The sequence below is a fragment of the Gymnoscopelus microlampas genome, assembly GCF_963454915.1.
Source record: "Gymnoscopelus microlampas genome assembly, chromosome: 24".
Taxonomy (NCBI): Eukaryota; Metazoa; Chordata; class Actinopteri; order Myctophiformes; family Myctophidae; genus Gymnoscopelus; species Gymnoscopelus microlampas.
The window spans coordinates 21,129,196-21,148,849 of record NC_139961.1 but is presented as its reverse complement, the minus strand read 5'-3'; the positions used below and the strand labels follow the sequence as shown (position 1 = coordinate 21,148,849).

At 39.9% G+C, this 19,654-nt stretch overlaps 1 protein-coding gene across 1 annotated transcript; it reads left to right on the top strand.

Moving 5' to 3' along the window:
* The first annotated feature begins 6,241 nt into the window (after positions 1–6,241).
* Positions 6,242–19,583, top strand: LOC311041113 (ras-related protein O-RAL-like). The gene is made up of 5 exons (XM_084051600.1): positions 6,242–6,353; positions 12,162–12,338; positions 13,160–13,368; positions 14,226–14,400; positions 15,880–19,583. Exons 2-5 carry the CDS (start codon positions 12,225–12,227, stop codon positions 15,985–15,987), a joined length of 606 nt encoding a protein of 201 aa, XP_083907726.1. The 5' UTR covers positions 6,242–6,353; positions 12,162–12,224; the 3' UTR covers positions 15,988–19,583.
* Positions 19,584–19,654: the final 71 nt, after the last annotated feature.

Genomic DNA, 19,654 nt, shown 5'->3' with positions numbered 1-19,654 from the left:
GTAAAAGTAGGCTATAATGTTTGCCTCTGTGATGCAGTGGAGCAGAACTAAAAGTACTGAAAATTGGAAACACTCCAGTAAAGTAAAAAAAAATACCTCAAAATTGTACTTAAGTACAGTACTTGAGTACATTTTACTTCGTTACTGTACAGTACACCAGTGGTTAAATGAACTCTCAGGGTTTTGACAGTGTAGGCCTACCAGCTGAACTTTGAAGAGGTAAGCAGACCTCCATCAGGACGCTGAGTGGAAAAAGACTTACGTGAGAAAAATCAAAGTCAAGTCCAATGTGGAAACATTCAGTCTGCAGTGCACTAAGAATTCCGTTTAGAGGCCTCTTAAATGTATTTTAAAGACACTATAATGTACCCCGGTTTGCTAACACTATCACTCATACTGATAATTGTGAATTCTATAGTGGACCGGCATGGTATCAGTTATAGCTCTATCAACTATATGCCTATAGTGAATGAGCCATTAAAATGATATAGTGCATTGATGTCATTATTACTTTAAAACACGTTTAAACGTTTGAAATAAATCCAAGCCTCTCTATAAGAAAGTCAACTTGCAACCTGATAGATAGAAGATGGACAGATGGACAGATGGATAGATAGATGGATAGATAGATCAGGGGTCTTCAACGTTTTCAGGCCAAGGACCCCCTAGCTGAGACTGAGAGAGAGATGAAGCAGGGACTTTTACTTAGTTTGCTCTTTTTCTCCTCTACACCTATAGCCCCTTTGCCAAAAATAGCCGATCTACAAGCTCTCAACGCCTCGCCTGTTTTGGCGGACCCCCTATAGTAGCTCTGAGGACCCCCTAGGGGTCCCGGACCCCCTGTTGAAGACCCCTGGGATAGATAGATAGATAGATAGACAGAGAGAGAGAGACAGGCAGGCAGGCAGGCAGGCAGACAGACAGACAGACAGACAGACAGACAGACAGACAGACAGGATTAATGTGTTATAACATTGTGTGACTGATTGACTCTATACTGGCCCTGTTTCTATTGTGAATGGACAGGTGTGTGAGGCCATCCGGGGATAGCCGCCTACATTTGTTAGTAAAACAAAAAGCAAATAGGAGGATGTCATCCTTTCCACCAGTGGAAAGTAACAAAGTACATTTACTCAAGTACTGTATTATTATTTTGTACAATTTTGAGGTATTTGTACTTTACTTGAGTATTTCCAATTTGCAGTATAGGCTACTTTTACTTCTACTCCACTACATCTCAGAGGAAAATATTTTACCTTTACTCTACTACAATAATTTGAAAACTTTAGTTACTCGTTACTTTGTCGATTTTGATTATTATTACAGAACATACAACAACCACTTCAGCCCTATACGGCCATTTGAAAATAGGCAATCTACAAGCTCACGATGTGTGGCATTGTTGTGAGCATGTAGATCTGCTACTTTCAAAAGATTTGTTATACATTTGAAAAAAAAACGGGACATTCTGTATAATGAGTAGGCCTACTTTTACTTTTGGTACATTTTGATGCCAATACTTTTGTACTTTTACTTGTAACAGAGTATTTCTACATTGCAGTATTGATACTTTACTTAAAGTAAAAAAAAATTGAGTACTTCTTCCACCACTGCTTTCCACATGTTGAAAGATGAGAGTGTGTTATTATCCCTGATTTGGCCTTCGTTCAGTGTCTGTATGGTATTATTGTAACCTATATAGCTACGTTATGGCTACATAAAACAGGTGTGAAGGTGTGATTCAAAACAATACGTCCTGAATCCCTCTGCTCTGCTTTGTGTGTTTGGTGACCTTGACTTTATTTGATCAGCCGGTGGCTCAAGAGCGCCTAACCATAGGAAACACTGCCATCTTTCGCCGAGTTTCTGTAACTACAGCCCGCAGCGCAAATTCCAATACTCCCAGTTCTGTGGTTCTCAAACATTCAGTGGTGGAAAGTAACTACATTTACTCAAGTACTGTACTTAAGTACAATTTTGAGGTGTTTTTACTTTACTGGAGTATTTCCAATTTTTGTTACTTTTACTTCTACTCCACTACATCTCAGACTAGAGGAAAATATTATGCTTTTACTCCACTACAATTATTTCAAAACTTTATTTTCTAGTTACTTTGTAGATTTTGATTATTATTACAAAATACACATTATCTGCTTCACCCCATTTGAAAATAGCCGATCTACAAGCTGACGACGCGCAGCATTGCAACGCATTGTGAGCTTGTAGATCTGCTATTTTCAAAAGATTTTTATACATTTTATAAAACACATTTACACATTTACATTTTGAAAACTTGTGAAATGGGACATTCTGCACAATGAATACTTTATACTTATGGTACTTTAAGTATATTTTGATACCAATACTTTTGTAGTAGGCTACAAAAGTACAGGACTTCTACTTGTAACAGAGTATTATCTACATTGCTGTATTGATACTTTTACTTAAGTAAAACATTGATTTGAGCAGCCTACTTTTTCCACCACTGAGCAGGGACGCCCAAATTGATCTGTATTTGGCCGACTGGCCGCAGACCTCCACCATCTGGAAATATTTTGTTCCAGGGATCCCCATAAGAGAGGATTTGTGTTGTTCAAATATAATTCATAAAAATGCTAAATTATTCAAAACCATGTGTCGTAATTTTTCCAAAGATTTTTCAAAAATGAAAATAGCTGATCTATATAGATGCATATATAGTGAGCTATACCGGCTATTTTTGAATAGTCAATGGTTAAGTGTTCCTCATTTTGCAGGGGACCCCCTGGAACCCAACCCCCCAAAGACCCCAGGGGGTCCCCAGCAGACCCCAGTCTGAGAACTACTGATGGCCTAGATAGTTGTCCTGACCAGTTGAGGACAGTGTGCTATCATAGAGGTCATTTATATTAACTTTTCTGAGGGAATGCTTTAAATGCAAGTCTCTTGGAAACAGAGCAGGCCAGGTCGCCCCGGGGCAAATCCGGCGGTATTCACCTGGTTTTCCTAAACGTAACTTCAGTAAACTATATGAACCCTAACCTTATTCCTAAACGTAACCTCAGTAAAATAGTGCCAAAACCTAACCTTATTCCTAAACTTAACCTCAATAAAACTAACCCTAAACTTATTTCTAACCTTATCCTCAGTAAAACAAATACAAGAATACAAGAACCGTATCCTGACTCCGCCAGATGGAACAACAACCGAGTATTTCGGTTACCGTATTAATCTGTACTGAAATTATTTCAAAAAGTGACAATTCTAATCTTTCTATATCACCACTAAGCTATTAATCTCTAGGTCATGAACAATTATTACATTTTAGAGCAATTACATTTCATTTAAGCCAAAACATCTTTTCACAGCAATGTCCCTATGACAAGATCACTTGATATTAGGGGTCAATGGCCTATTCATTTGGGATTCATCATGACATAAAAAAAGTTTGAAGTGTACCTTAGAGTGTGTTTAACAAGCTGCAGCATCTCACCTAACCTGGCCTGGCATTGGCCGGATAGCATGGATTCACTCACATACAGTACGTTCCAGGTGTGGGTGGATCTGCGTTATCGGTCTGGCTAGTGCCAGGCTAACCCTAACCCCTAATTAGCACTGTCTCTTACCCCCAAGAGACAGTGGGGGCAGCAGCATGCCTCTTGGACACAGGCCGGAGTCTGATCAGCCTTGGTCGGGTCGCCTGGAGGAGGGTGTCTGTTGCAAGACCCGAAACACCCAGTGACTCTAAGTCAGTTGATGTTTTATTAACTGTTAGTACCAGTGGTGTAAAGTAACTAAGTACATTAACGCAAGTACTGTAGGCTACTTAAGTACCATTTTCAGGTATTTTTTACTTTACTGGAGTATTTCCAATTTTCACTAGCCTACTTTTACTTCCACACCCACTACATCACATTGTACTTTTACTCCATACAATTATTTGAATTACTTTGTAGATTTGATTATTATTACAAAACATAAATGACCCACTTCAGCCCTATATACATTTAGGCCATTTGAAAATAGCAAATCTACAAGCTCACATCTCCAGAAGCTTGTGAGCTTGTAGATCTGCTATTTACAAAAGATTTTGTATACATTTTATATATTTGACAACTTGTGGAATGGGACATTCTGCATAATGAGTACTTTCTACTTTTGGTACTTTAAGTACATTTTGATACCAATACTTTTGTACTTTTCACTCAAGTACATTTTGAATTCCGGACTTTTACTTGTAACAGAGTATTTCTATTGCAATATTGATACTTTTACACAAAATAATTGACTACTTCTTCCACCACTAGTTAGTACAAACATGATTAAATTGATCAACTCACTCAATCAATCAATCAATCAATCAATCAATCAATCAATCAATCAATTCAATAAGTAGCAATCAATGAACTGCTGTCTGCAACGTTGAAACTGAAGGAATTCTGTGACATCATATCCTGCCAGGGTTATCTTCTTCGGTTCCATCCCAGTGTTGCCAGATTGTGTGAGAGAAATAAGCAACCAGGTCCATTAAAACAAGCCCAAAAGAAGCGACTGAAAATAGCAGATCTACAAGCCCCAGAGCTATTTTCAAAAAGAATCTTGGAGAAAAAAAATCAAAATGTTTTTGAAACATTCTGACAACACAAAAATTTGGCACGGGAAGTACCTGGCCCAAAAACATTTTCAGATGGGGTTAAGGGACATGAAAATATTTGAGAACCACTGGTTTAAATAATAATAATGGGGGGGGGGGGGGAGCCCAAAATAAGCAGCTGTACAAGCCCCAAAAACCGCAAGCAACTTTACAGAAAAAGAAGCCCAAAGTCGCTTATGATAAGCGGACATGGCAACACTGGTTCCATCCCAGGGGTGGGGCCAAAGTTGTACATGTGTTAAGTTAGCTGCACAACATTGCACAACACCAGGAAGTTGGCTGATTTTGCCTTAAAAATTAAAGTACAGTTTAGAGCATACTCTTGTATTGTAGATCAGTGGTTCTCAATCTCAACCTTTGGGTACTTTCGGGGGGGGGGGGGTCCCCAGATGACAGTGAAGTGGCAATTTAAGGACTTTTAAGACCTTTTTAGTACCTTAAAATTATCTTTAGAAAATAAAAGAAAAAATACCATTACTGCATCAAAAAGTACTCCACAAACTATAAAAACAGGTCAGACATTGGCCAAATTGTCAAATAATATAAGAAATTATGAAAATAGCCGATCTTTTAAGATTTATTTTCACAATATTTATCTGTGGAACCGAGTCAAACTATTCTAAATGTGATTCCTACAATTCCAAGTGTTTGTCAGGGTGGGGGGGGGGGGGGGGGTCCCCAGTTCAAATATGATTATTTTGGGGGGGTCGCGGCTTGAAAAGGTTGTGAACCACTGTTGTAGATGACAAAATAAAATAATATTAAAAGGTAAAATAGTAGGTAAAATACAAATTAAAATATCAGAATAGAACCTGTACAGTACATGATATACTGACTGACAACTGCTGCTGGTGCAGGGGCCTCAATTAAAAATCCATGGTCATGGTCAGTCTGTCTGTTGTACAGGAGAGTCTCTCTAACACTTGGTTCTCAAATATTTTCATGTCACGGACCCCCAAATTGATTGTGGTATATTTGGCAGGAAAACAATATCAGAAAAATAAATAGCAAATATACAAGCTCACAGCGTGTCACTTTGTGGCATGCTGCAAGCTTGTACATCTGCTATTTTTGAACATGTCTTGAAAGTGTGAGAACTACTTATTCATAAGGCATTTGCAGTGGTGTAAAGTAACTCAAGTACTGTACTTAAGTACAATTTTGAGGTACTTTTACTTTACTGGAGTGTTTCCAATTGTCCATACTTTAATTCTACTCCACTACATCTCAGAGGCAAATATTGTACTTTTACTCCACTACAATTATTTAGCCCTATTTTATACCTAGGCTATTTGAAAATAGCCGATCCACAAGCTCACACCGCGTTGCGTCGCGACGTGTTGTGAGCTTGTAGATCTGCTATTTTCAAATATTTTAGTACTTTTACTTTTGGTACTTTAAGTACATTTGGATACCAATACTTTTGTACTATATTTTGAATTCCGGACTTTTACTTGTAACAGAGTACTTCTACATTGCAATATTGACACTTTTACTTAAGTAAAACATTTGAGTACTTTTTCCACCATGGGCATTTCAAACAGACCATAGACTGTGATGGCGACATAAAAATAGTGACTTTTATTTTGAAGGACACTACCGGAAGTACCCTTTATCCCCACTTGCGCTGCCTTGACGGCCTGTGTAAGTTGTAAAAGTTGAATACACACTGCAGCGTCCCAACTTACGAGACACACACACACCCGTCCTACAAAACCAGGTGAGAAACGACACTACAACCTTTTATAACGTCTTTAACGTCTTAAACACCCGTTCATGTTGTTTTCCCGGGTCACGTTTTATCCTGCGTCGTCGGTTCAGTTAAATTCCCCTTTTTCCTCCACAGCTCCTGTATTAAGTTGACACCGTGTCGATTGACATTCCTTCACAGCCAATGGTCGCGTTGCCTCGTAGCCTCTCGTCCAATCACAAGTGCTTATTTTGCAGGAGGCGGGACCGGCAGGGTCTGCAGGGAGAAGTGGTCATATTAAAGTGTTGTGTTTGTACAGTAGTCAGCTGATTGAAGAGGAAACAACAGCTCACACTTTATGATGTGTATATTGTTCCTCCTTGGGTCATATAGGGGCTATTTCTCTCTCCTTTTGTTGTGTGTAAAGTTTTCAAAATGGAGGCTGTTCTTCTGACTGAGCTGCAGTTCACTGCAGGAATTGCTGGCAGCTCCAACTTTATGATATATATTGTTCCTCTTTGAGTCATATAGGGGCTATTTCTCTCTCTCTCTTAAACTTTTCAAAATGGAGGCTGTTCTGACTGAGCTGCAGTTCACTGTAGGAATTGCTGGCATGTCTTTGATTATCAACCTTGATGATGAACATGTCAGCTCAACGTTATGATATATATTGTTCCTCTTTGAGTCATACAGGAGCTGATTCTCTCTCTCCTTGTTTTTGTAAAGTTTTCAAAATGGAGGCTGTTCTGAGTGACTCTGAGCTGCAGTTCACTGTCTGCAGGAATTGCTGGCATGTCTTCATTATCAACCTTGATAGCAAGGCAGGCAGCCCACATCACAGTCGTGTGTGTGTGTGTGTGTGTGTGTGTGTGTGTGTGTGTGTGTGTGTCATGCCAACACACACCCTTGTTGGTGGGGTGTTGCCGGCCACATACAGTGCACACAGGAAAGGCAATTTTATTTGTACAGCACACATCATCAATAAGGGAATTCAATTTGCTTTACACATTATAACATCAAGCAAAGGAAACACAATGATACAATTATAAAATGACATTAGGATGCATAAAACAAAAGAAGTAAAAATGAATATATAGTTACAGTGCAGAGGAGAAAAGAAAAGAGAAAAAAAGAAAGGTCTTTACTTGTGTTTTAAAATATGTTTTATGGGAGTTTGTTCCAGATATGTGGTGCATAAATAATAAATGTTGCTTCCCCACGTTTATTGTGGTTGTAGGAACGGAAAGCAGACGTTTCCCATATGACCTGAGAGGTCTGGAAGGTTTCATGATATCGTACAAGATCAGAAATGTATTTTCTCCCTAAACCATTTAAAGCTTTATAGACCAACAGTAGCATTTTGAAATCAATTCTTCTGACACACAGGGAGCCAGTGTAAGGATTTAAGAACACACAGTGAAATCTCAACTCTGAGAGGGCACAAGATGTAACCAAATGGACCCCTACGGGTCCATTTGGTTACATATTGTGCCCTCTCAGAGTTGCAAATGGTTCCAGTGAGTTGTGCGTGCCCTTCACGGCCTCTCTCGGACCAGCAGCGCTCATAAAGGTCAGAGGGAAGTGTTTTTTTTTCCATATCTGCCAACCCGGCGAGAGTATTTACTGTGGGCTGGTAATCAGCCGCTGGTGTGGTGTGTGACATGGGTTGCCAACCCTTCCCTTACGGAATCGTTTGGAAACCGAAAGTGGTGTCCCTTTTTATTGAACTGATATGGGATAAACACTCTTTGTTCCTTATTTTGGGGCAATCGATCAATGACACACATCTTACAAGTTCAAACAGCTCATATACATGCATACATATAGCCTACTACAATATAGATGTTGGGTTGTTAATATAATTAAATCATGTACAAAAACTGTGCATAAATACAGTGAGACTTGTTCTGGATGCCCATTATTCTTTTTGGAAAGGGGACGGATGTCCCTTTCATTTAGATTTCAGATAGTTGGCAACTGTAGGTGTGTCTGACCTTGTTTTTTTTTTACAGCAGTTTTTATTGTAGATGTTCAAGTTTGTTGGTTGATTTATCCCACACAGCGGCGCATCATCGTTAATGTTTACAAACTATTTGACCAAAGACATTATGACAGCAATAAGCTTTGCATTTTATACGTGTGTGTGTGTGTGTGTGTGTGTGTGTGTGTGTGTGTGTGTGTGTGTGTGTGTGTGTGTGTGTGTGTGTGTGTGTGTGTGTGTGTGAGAGCATGGCATGCATGCGGAGGGGTTGTGTGTGTGTGTGTGTGTGTGTGTGTGTGTGTATAGTACACGTAAGGGGTGTGTTCTCACAACAGACCAGTTCAGTCTAAGACGCAACACAGAGACTGAATTGGTCATTACAGAGAGAGACTAAGCGGCAGAAGAATATACCACAAAGACATTACATAGTTGGGTTCTCCATCATGTACCTGAGGCCAACCCGTCACCCCCCCTATATGCCCTCACAGAAGAGCGTGCACTGGGGCTGAACGATCATTATCGCTGTTGAGATATTTGGCATATATAGATATTGATGTATGGTAGGAAATGTGGTCCATATCGTGAAGCTCCAGCGTGCACAGGCACGTGTCGTGCACCCCCCTCCAGTAGCACCTAGATTTTCCTTTTTTGTTTCCTGCAGGAAACCCTGCACAGGGCTGCTTGCGAACAGGTGACTTGCTGGGCAGATCGGCCTTGCAGTCAGACAGACACATTTACAGCTCAGCTCAGTCATTCATGCTGTAGTTCATCGAGAGGTGATTTAGCTTTCTGGTCCCGCCAGAAATTGACAACTTTACGATACAATACGATATACTTTAATGTCCCCGTGGGCAAACCTGTCTTTCGTGGACTCAACATTACAGAGCATCTGCCTCCATAGCCATGATGATATATAGAGAGTTTTTATGCTTCACAGTAAGATGTTGTGCTTTGTCCTAATGTAGTTTTCCTGTAACTTTCTTTGAGGTAACTTTATGGAACAGCTGCCTTCAAAGCTGATGCGGGACTAGGCCTACTGTGTCTTATACATGCAGATGTTACCCATGTCCTGTTCAGAAAACATCTGCCATGTGACTGTGAGGCAGAAAGACTTCCTCCTTCAGCTTTCGACGCAGGTAGCATAAAGTTGCCTGACAGAATGCTAAACCGTTGTCAACTGTGAATACGGATTATAGAGCCTGACCGTTTTGGCTGATATATCAGCCATTATTCGACTTGTTTTTTTTATAAATCGCAAACTCACAAACTGACCTTGTAGATTTGCTATTTTTGAAAATCTTTAAAAGGTAAAAAGAAATCTGGAGACATTGTCGTCAAAGAAAGTCACACAATGGGTAATATATCACGTTGTGATCCGTTTTGAGCTTGTAGATCGGCTATTTCCACTATTCATATAAAGGTATTAAATTATCTAATTTATTTGTCATCCCTGTGCACCTTTTTGTTTACGAAGCCTAAAAGCCAAAAATAAATGTAATTTTTATTCATATTCCAATGTTAAATGCCAAAAACACAATTTAATCGCAATTATTTGTGTGACAATTAATCGTCAAGTTAAAAGTGTAATCGTGACGGCCCAGGGGCATTTGCTTTTGCAGCAAAATGGTGCATGACTTTGTTGATGTGGTTTATCGTAATGAGGATGTTGGTTGAATATGAACCAGTAAGGCCAGTTTGAAGGCTTATCGCAGGCCAAGCCACTGCATGGCAGCTTTATGTCCCTTTACTGGAAGGATGTACAACTCTGGGAGTACGGCCGCTACTTCCTCCGCTAAGTTGATACCTTGGTGGTTGGTGTTGTTGACATTAAATTATCTAATTTATTTGTCATCCCTGTGCACCTTTTTGTTTACGAAGCCTAAAAGCCAAAAATAAATGTAATTTTTATTCATATTCCAATGTTAAATGCCAAAAACACAATTTAATCGCAATTATTTGTGTGACAATTAATCGTCAAGTTAAAAGTGTAATCGTGACGGCCCAGGGGCATTTGCTTTTGCAGCAAAATGGTGCATGACTTTGTTGATGTGGTTTATCGTAATGAGGATGTTGGTTGAATATGAACCAGTAAGGCCAGTTTGAAGGCTTATCGCAGGCCAAGCCACTGCATGGCAGCTTTATGTCCCTTTACTGGAAGGATGTACAACTCTGGGAGTACGGCCGCTACTTCCTCCGCTAAGTTGATACCTTGGTGGTTGGTGTTGTTGACACGATGCAGTACAGTATAGGTGGCATCTGGGTGGTGCAGGGGTAAAGATCTTGCCCACCACCACGTGGAGGGTGGGGGTTCAAATCCTCCACACCAAGGGTTTTCAACTGATTATGAACTAGGGACCACCGTTGTGTTGGAAGGGGGGATATGGGCGTGGTGGGTGGTGTGGGGTGAAAAGCTTGAAATTAAATAATGACCGTAAAGGGCTTCATTTAATGTTAATTCGAGGTGAATTAAATCAAGCCCTTAACAGTTATTATTTAACTGAGATATGCTAGTGATCCAGAGCTCAAAAAGATTGAGAACCACCGATCTATTCCCTTCCCATGGTTGCCCTTATTCTGTTCTCTTAACCTTCCATATTAGACTCCTGTTTACTGATTCATTGCAACTTAAGTATGAGCGAGCAGACACATGCGATTGATTTGGGGCATATTTCCTAATAATGGTGACTCAACCGAGCAATCCGGTACAGTTTCCCTTGAGAAAACAGAAAACTCCCTTTTTCTGTGAAAGTTCTTGCCAGTAACTGACAACATTGACACGTCAACATATGTCACCAGGTAATTTACTGCACTGTTTCTCAACTAGCGGTTGATAAAATGAAAGTAACTACATTACTAAATGCATGGTCAGGGACCACATGCAATACCTTCACGGACCACCAGTGGTCCACAGACCACACCATGGTGCCTCCGGCTGTACTCGTACATCCTTGTGACAATAAAACTCTTGAAGCTGGAAGGGGAGGATGCTCTCTGTTGCTGCACTAGTGACTCCTTCAGATAGGCCTGTTAAGCAGCGGTGTCCCCCCACATGTGTTGGGTGAAAAGAAACAGCTGGTGACTCCACACGAGTACTCACTCTCCCAAGACCACCAGCAAGGGTTTGCTGTGACAGGGACTATACACATGGAGAGAATTAGCATAGTGACTAAATTGTTGAAACAGACAAAAAAAAACACCTCAGCTGCTGGTTGGATAAGAAAATGAAATCCCAGTGAATTCCCCCATAGGGATGCTCTGATTATGCATTGCATTCATCACATTTAGACCTGAGGTCGATTCTAAAAACACCTTCTAAATCCTAACCTACGTTTTCTGAATTCATTCAATTTTCAGGATTCCAAAATAGCAAAAGTAGCAGATCTACAAGCTCAAAACGCATCGCTTCCCGTAGCGTTTTGAGCTTGCAGATCTACTACTTTTGATACTTTTGTGCTGTAGAATATTCAAAAAAGTTTGAATATGGAGATAAGAGGTTTCTGCCCGACTGCAACAATACAGTATAGTAAGTAACAACTAAAATTACATGCCTTCCCGGATTTAAAGGTATGAAAACGTATTAATGGGTTAAAGCATCATGAATTTTTTCCCTCCTTTATGTGCGCATCCTCTAATTTGATTAGGTATCACAATCCGTTGCTGAATGAGGTTACAATTGCCATTCAACTGAAGTTGGACTAGTCTTAAACTTTATTTCCGCATGTCGTTGCATTGTGTGACAAGCTCTCCACTCCATCAAAGGACGACTCTTGAAACACACAGGGGGAAATGTCATCTATCCAAATGTCTGCCACTAATCCTTATTTCCGTGGCGTGTGTTTGCGTGTTCCTTTCCAAAGGCTCTTCTTCTTGTCAAGTGTTGGCTGCTGGGCTGAGGGGGCTGACACAGAACAGAGACCATCATGGCCTCCGGTAAGAACAAGGGCCAGAGCTCTCTGGTGCTCCACAAGGTGATCATGGTGGGAAGTGGAGGCGTGGGGAAGTCTGCCCTCACCCTGCAGTTCATGTACGATGAGGTGAGTTATGCTGGAACTCTGGCATTCGGTGTGATAGGGCTGGGCAATCGATATCACGATTATTAACAACTTTTTCCTCACTTGCGATTAACAATTCTTTTAAGAGAAGCGCTGTGAGCTTGTGGATCGGTTATTTTCAATATTTTTGTACACCACCATTGTACAACAAAGTATAATACAGGGTTAAATGGTTAATAATCATACTAATCGAGTTAGTCTATATAAAAAAAGAAACAATTAGAATTGTTTTGTGTCGATTCATTGTTATAAAAAAAAAAAACATTACTCAAATAGCCATCACAAGCAAGATTAAGTCTGTTATTGGTTCTAAATATCGGTTTTGATATATTTTCAGTTAATTGCCTAGCCCAACTGTGTGACAATCTCAAGGAGATTGAATTCTGCATCGTGTGAGTCACACACGATGCAGAATTCAATCTCCTTGAGTGGGCAGACATAATGAAAGAGGCCACACATGGGAGAGGATAGAATGCAATGTATAGAATAATTAATGAATAACTCGCGACAGGCCGTGATTGTGATGTATATAGTACAGCTAAGGGACCCAAAGATCTGGCATTCTTTGGCTATTCAAAAATAGCAGATATACAAGCTCATAGCGTGGCACCGAGTGCCGCGCTATGAGCTTGTAGATCTGCTATTTTTGAAAAAAATATTATTTTTTTTTCAAAACAAAATTAGGATTATAAAACATTTTTAAGAATTGCCTCAGGTCTTAATGGGTTAAACGTAAAAACTAAAGTGTCATGAAGTCTCGGCACCGGTAGATCTCTGATGTACGTCTGTGTCTCTCCGTCCAGTTCGTGGAGGACTACGAGCCCACCAAAGCGGACAGCTACAGGAAGAAGGTGGTCCTGGACGGGGAGGAGGTGCAGATCGACATCCTGGACACGGCGGGACAGGAGGACTACGCCGCCATCAGGGACAACTACTTCCGTAGCGGAGAGGGCTTCCTGCTGGTCTTCTCCATCACTGAGCAGGAGTCCTTCAGTGCTACCCTAGAGTTCAGGTGAGGGAACCGTAACGCTACTGGTTACCAAACCTTTTTAATTTCATGGACCCCCAGTTTGATATGCAACTGCCCATGGACCCCCATAACTCTTGAGTGGAACCAAAGGGACCCGTAACACGTTTGAAAATGTTTGCCTATAGTGACATGCCGAAGATCTGAACGCCAGGTTGAAAGTTGTTAAAAATAAGGACACACCGGTTGCATGATTGCCAATATATTGGTCTGGCTCTACTATAATATTGGAAATTCTGCACAAGCTGTCAAAATAACCAACTTAAACAGTCGTTTCACAGCAGAATATCATGTCAATACCTTCAAATTTGAGATCCAAAGTTGGAAAATAGGTCACCCGGGCCCCATAAGTCCTGGATGGTAATGCTGTACAACAATATGACCAAGTTCTAAGCTACAACGATGGCTGGGGTCACAGATGGGGCTATATGTGCTACTAAAACAAATACATAATTGTATTTTATTCTTTCTTAAAGAAAAATTAAGATTTGTTTTGGGGCTTTTATGCCTTTAATGATAGGATAGTAGACTAACAGGAAATGGGGAGAGAGATGGGGAGTGACACGCAGCAAAGGTCCCCACGATCGGTACTCGAACCCACGCCACGCTGTCAGGCTGGCATTGCAGCCTGGACCGCCACACCCACGTGGGTTGCGATCGAAACGTTGCACCAAATAAAGTAGCCTACAGCTAGCGGGCATGTTTATGTATGTGTGCATGCTCGTGCAAATGTGTGTGTGTGCGTGTGTGCGTACACACGCGTGTGTCTGTTGGTGTGGGACTCATTTTGTCCGACAGTGCGTGTGAGAATCCCTCTGACTGTGTGTGTTTGTGGGTCTCAGGGAGCAGATCCTGCGTGTGAAGGAAGAGGAGGGCATTCCTCTGCTGCTGGTGGGGAACAAGTCGGACCTGGAGGATCGGAGGCAGGTGTCGGCCGACGAGGTGACGTCCCGCTCCGCCGAGTGGGGCGTCCAGTACGTGGAGACCTCCGCCAAGACACGAGCCAACGTGGACAAGGTAGCTAAACCTCCTTTTCACTGTACACCTTTATACCAGTCGGTTCCCAAACGTTTTAGTTCAAGACCCAAAAGAGAGATTAAGACGTTTGCCCGGGACCCAAACTAGTGAAAATAGCAGATCTACAAGCTCACAACAGCTTGTAGATCTGCTATTTTCACTACTACTTTTTATTTTATTTTTTAATTTTATGGTAATTAATGGATTTTTTATTTTCTTTATTTAAATACTTTTACTTTTTTTTGCTGGTTAAACTTTTTTAAATCTTTTTGAAATATATATTTATAATATATTATATATATTTTTTTAATGGGATAAGGGGGATATTTACTCACAACCCATAAAAATTGCTCCGCGACCCAGACATGGGACCCGACCCACTGTTTCGGAAACGGTGCCTTATACTGTAGCAGCTGGTCTGGTCTGATGTGCTGCAGTTTAGTTCCTCAGGTTAGGGACACACACAAGTAATGTTGGAAAGGGATCTTTTACATAGTTTTAACATAGAGCTATGGCTCCTACTGATTGTAAATCTTTAAGCCAGTGCCTGGGCATTGCTCAGTGGCAGCCTAAAAGCTGCTATGGGTCAAATGCATGAATTGTGAAGAATTCTGGGTACTTGCATATACTTTTAAAATGTATACTTCATACACTTTAAAGTCCTGTTCATACTTGCCGTATCCATGCAGGCACGATGGTCCATGGATAGCACATGTACAGTATATGATTATTTATACACTACAATTTGGGGTCTGCAATCTAATCTAATGAGAAGAGATCTACTGTCCTAGTTTTCTTATCTTGTGTCAATTATGTCTCTGCATTCTAATTATTCCCTGTAGAGCCTAATAAATTGCTTCAACAAAGCTTTGAAACGTCTTGTTTATTCAGGGTTTTTTTTCATTCTGTTCTTGCTTGTATTCCATTTAACAAACGTACCACTGAACATCACAATTTCAAGTCCTTTATTATGATATGACATGATGCAATACAGCGAGATGAGACAGATCTCCTCTCAACCTCTCCTCAAACAGAGAGTCTATTTTTTCTTTTCTGGCGCATGTGCAGTAGTTGCGCATAAATCACACGCCATGACATTTACGTCATATGACGAGGCTACTGTACGTTTCTTCCCTCTACTTCACATTGTTACTCATTGTTAGGACATGTGTTTATGCTGTTAATAAACGTACCGCCTACACTCCCCAAACAGTTTACTGTACAAACTGTTTGTATCATGGTAGTTTTATTTTGATAATTATTTGACTTGTACGTTAAGTTAATTTGAAGCATCCTGCTTCAAATGATCATGGAATGGTGTTTTTAATAAAGTGTTATCAAAATTCTCCCTCCTCTTTCTCTCAATCTATCTTTTCTCTCTCTCTCCTCTTTCTCTCAATCTATCTTTCCTCTCTCTCTCCTCTTTCTCTCCCCTTATATTCTTTCTTTCTCTCTTTCTCCCCTCTCTCTCTCTCTCAGGTGTTCTTTGACCTCATGCGTGACGTTCGGAAAAAGAAACTGGCGGAGAGCAAAGACAAAAACGGCACGAGTGGCAGGAACAAGAAGAAGAAGTGCGTACTACTTTAACCCCTGACGTGGAAGTACACGCACAGAAAAACAAAATAAAAGGTGCCAAAGCCCCCCAAACCCTCTTGTTGAACGGACCTGCGTGAGTGAGACGGGCAGCTGCAATAATAATGCGTCACTCACTGCCCAGACCCAATTAACCGGGGACACCATTCACCTTACAACATCGGCTGGTGCAATTTCCTTATTGCAAGAGCCATGCCGTTTTGTGTCTTATCATGAAAGCCAAGGGAAACATTTCACGGGTGATTCCGGGAAACGTCACAGTAGGGCTTGGGCAATATGACTTCAAATCAATATCACGATTATTTCAAACTTTTGCCTGATGAATGATTATTTTATACACTTTTTGTTTTACACGGGCCTGGTCTATTCTGTAAATATTACGGGTGCAACAGTTAATCAAAGTAATTGATTGAATCGATTTTCAAAAATTGCCACCCTTGTACAAAAATGTAAAAAAACAGATTTGTTGGAGAAAAAACAAACTGCTTCTCGATTATTTGATTAACCTACAAGATTAAGGCGGTTATTGGTTCTAAATATCGGTACAATTTTGGTTAATTGCCCAGCCCTGTGTCGCACGTGATTTATAGCTAAATGGAAACATGTCACAGGTGATTCCTAAAATGATTATGTTCTGGTTGTTGCACAGAACCTCCCAGCCTACGAAAGGAATCAATCGAGGCGTCATGCCTTTATTATCGTCCAATTTTTCCTCCCAAGTCATCTTATAATCAATAAGAAAAAGATGTAATCACGAAGCAACCACTGCTGTGCTTGGCATACATAATCCATATGCCAATCACTGTCTTGAGTCAAACTATTCTGTCTATTTTCACGTTTCCTTTATATATCACGGTATACAGTTCAGCGCTAGCAATGGCACTGCTTTAAGCACAATTTATACTTCATAAATTTATACAAGACAGTTTGCCACACTATTGTACGACGGTGTATGAATTTAAGGTGCTGTAAGTGATATTTTTGGATAAAACCAAAGTATTTATTGTTAAAAAAAAGTTAAATCTTTATATTGCAATGATAGTAATCATTGCTATAGTTTTTGTTCAGTAACGGGGTGTCTCTCCCTCTCTCCAGCTCTTTATTAAACAGAATTTTCATCCAACCAGGAGAGAGAACCTGACAAAAATAATGTATCAGATTATGTTCCACTCTAAGTTTGTCTTATTTGATTTAATTGCTTCTGTTTCATCACTTGCAATTTCACTCGTTTATCATGTATCCTGTATGAGTTCTCTGTCCTGAAAACATATTTTCTGTTTACCAAAGAGCTGGAGAGACGGGGAGACCCCTGTTACTGTACAAACACTCTACAGCAATGATTACCGTCAGAATATAGAGCTATTTAATACCTATTTTAACAAGCAAAAAATATCACACCGGTGGAAGCCTGTTGAAGCACGGGTTGTTGTGGCTAATGGGTTTCTCTGGTTCCTTCACTGTGGAAGGTACCGGACCATTTATTTTTGAGGGTATTTTCTACTCTGTATTTCACTAGTCTCACGTAGCCAGACAACTATTCTACCGTCTCTGAATGCTATATACAGTAGTGTCTGGAACTACACCTCCTGAATGCGATATAGAGTCTGGAACTACACCTCCTGAATGCTATATATAGGGTCTGGAACTACATCTCCCAAAAGCTGAGAAAGGAAGCTGTCATCTGTTTATCATTTCTGTTCACAAAAAATATATATTGTAAAATATCTTTAAAACATATTTTCGAATTCCCATTTCTGCTAAGCATCAATAATTTGATTTACAGTAGGATACATTTACACAACTTAACGTAAGGAGGATGCTTTACTCACCGGATTGTTTTCGGCTCTTCCTTTGCATCAGACTGTATGAAAAATAAGAAATTGTGTGAGTCTGGCTCGAGAGACTAGGGTTTCACACCGTGAATGTCACAGTAAAATCCTTAGTGTTATTTTAACTCCAACGTGTGAAAAAATGTGAAGAGCGAGTGAACATTTGTACACTCTTCCTTAGTGCTAATTTAACCAAAACGAGACCCATAAGGGTCATTTGGTTCCATTAGTGCACTCTGCGGAGTTAAAGTATTTGACTGTGTACAGTATGCTGATGTTTTTGTATCCTTGCAGGTGTTTCAGTTTCAAATAGGTTAAAGTAGGAACACAATAGGTAAATAAAATGTACTTTAACTCAATGTAAGACTTGTATTATGTTAGCATAGAATTGGTCTTGACCCAGGATTGTATTTTTGGTTACGTTGTGCAATATTTATCCATTGTATTGATGAGAGTGGATTTTCACTCGTCTACCCTGACCATGTTTAGGTCTAATATTGTAATAATAATATAGACTGTACAATTAAAGATGTTCCATAAACATACATAGCAGTATAATATATCATCGTTGTCGGGTGGAAACCTTGGATGTCCAAAACTATTACTTTAAAGGAAATGGGGAGGGGGGTGGGCAATGGATCCAATATAGTTATTATTTAGTCACAAGCCCTTAATGTTTCATTGGTTCAATATTTATAAAAACCCGCAGACACATGTATCCACCTTCACTTTCACAAAAAATAGAAGAAGGGGCATTCATTTGTGGGGGGAAAATCATAAAAAGATAAATATATATATATATACATACAAGGTTTCTGCCCGACATCGACAATATCAAACTGGGGGGCTTTGAAATTAAAGTTCGAGAAACACTGATGTTAGAATACCTTGGTGTACTGCATTTGGTGGACAGGTTAATGTTATCCAAAGAACCATACTGTACAATAATTCAACTGTGCGTATGATTTTAGCTTGAAACTACAATTTCCTCTCACTGCCATAACCACTTAAACCCTATATACGTAGTTGGCCGGAGTCCCCCAGGGGTCTATACCAGGCCCCCCCTCCTTTTCTCCCCTCTACACAAAATCTCTTCGCCGAAAATAGCTGACCGACGAGCTATTTCCGCCGAATGTTGGCCAGAATAGGGACGCTAAGGTTCAAGTGATTAAATTTATCCAAAGAACCATACTATAAAATAACTATGGTCTTAGCATGAAACTTCACAATTTTCCTCTCACTATTAAGACCTGAGGCGATTCTTAAAAAAAATCTAAATCCTAACAGTTTTTTGAAAAAAATATAAAAAATATTTTTTCACGATTTTTCAAAAAATAGCAGATCTACAAGCTTGTGCTATGAGCTTGTATATCTGCTATTTTTGAATAGCCAAAGAAATCTAAAGTGACACAGATGCGTTCCAGGTCTTAATGGGTTAAGATGAAAAAATAATGACACATTCCTGTTATATGAATAGAATTTACTTTTCTTTTTGTAATGAATGCTTCCATTTTCACAGATCACACACACACACAGCTTGTTGTATTTCTATTTAGATTTGTAAAGGGAATGTATTTAATCCACTCAAGTTATTATGCTAGGAAGTCATTCCATTGTCACACGGATTAATGGAGTTCTGTGATGGGAGTAGACTCTGGAATGTAAAGCACAGTTGTAATATCTCAGATGAAACTACATGCATTATATACACACACACACAAACACATTTGATAATAAAATTAATCCTATGGTTATTTCTTATTTGTGGAGTGGCTGGGCTTTTGAATTTGGATTGCTTGTGCATAAACTAATAACAGTTTTGACCACTAGAT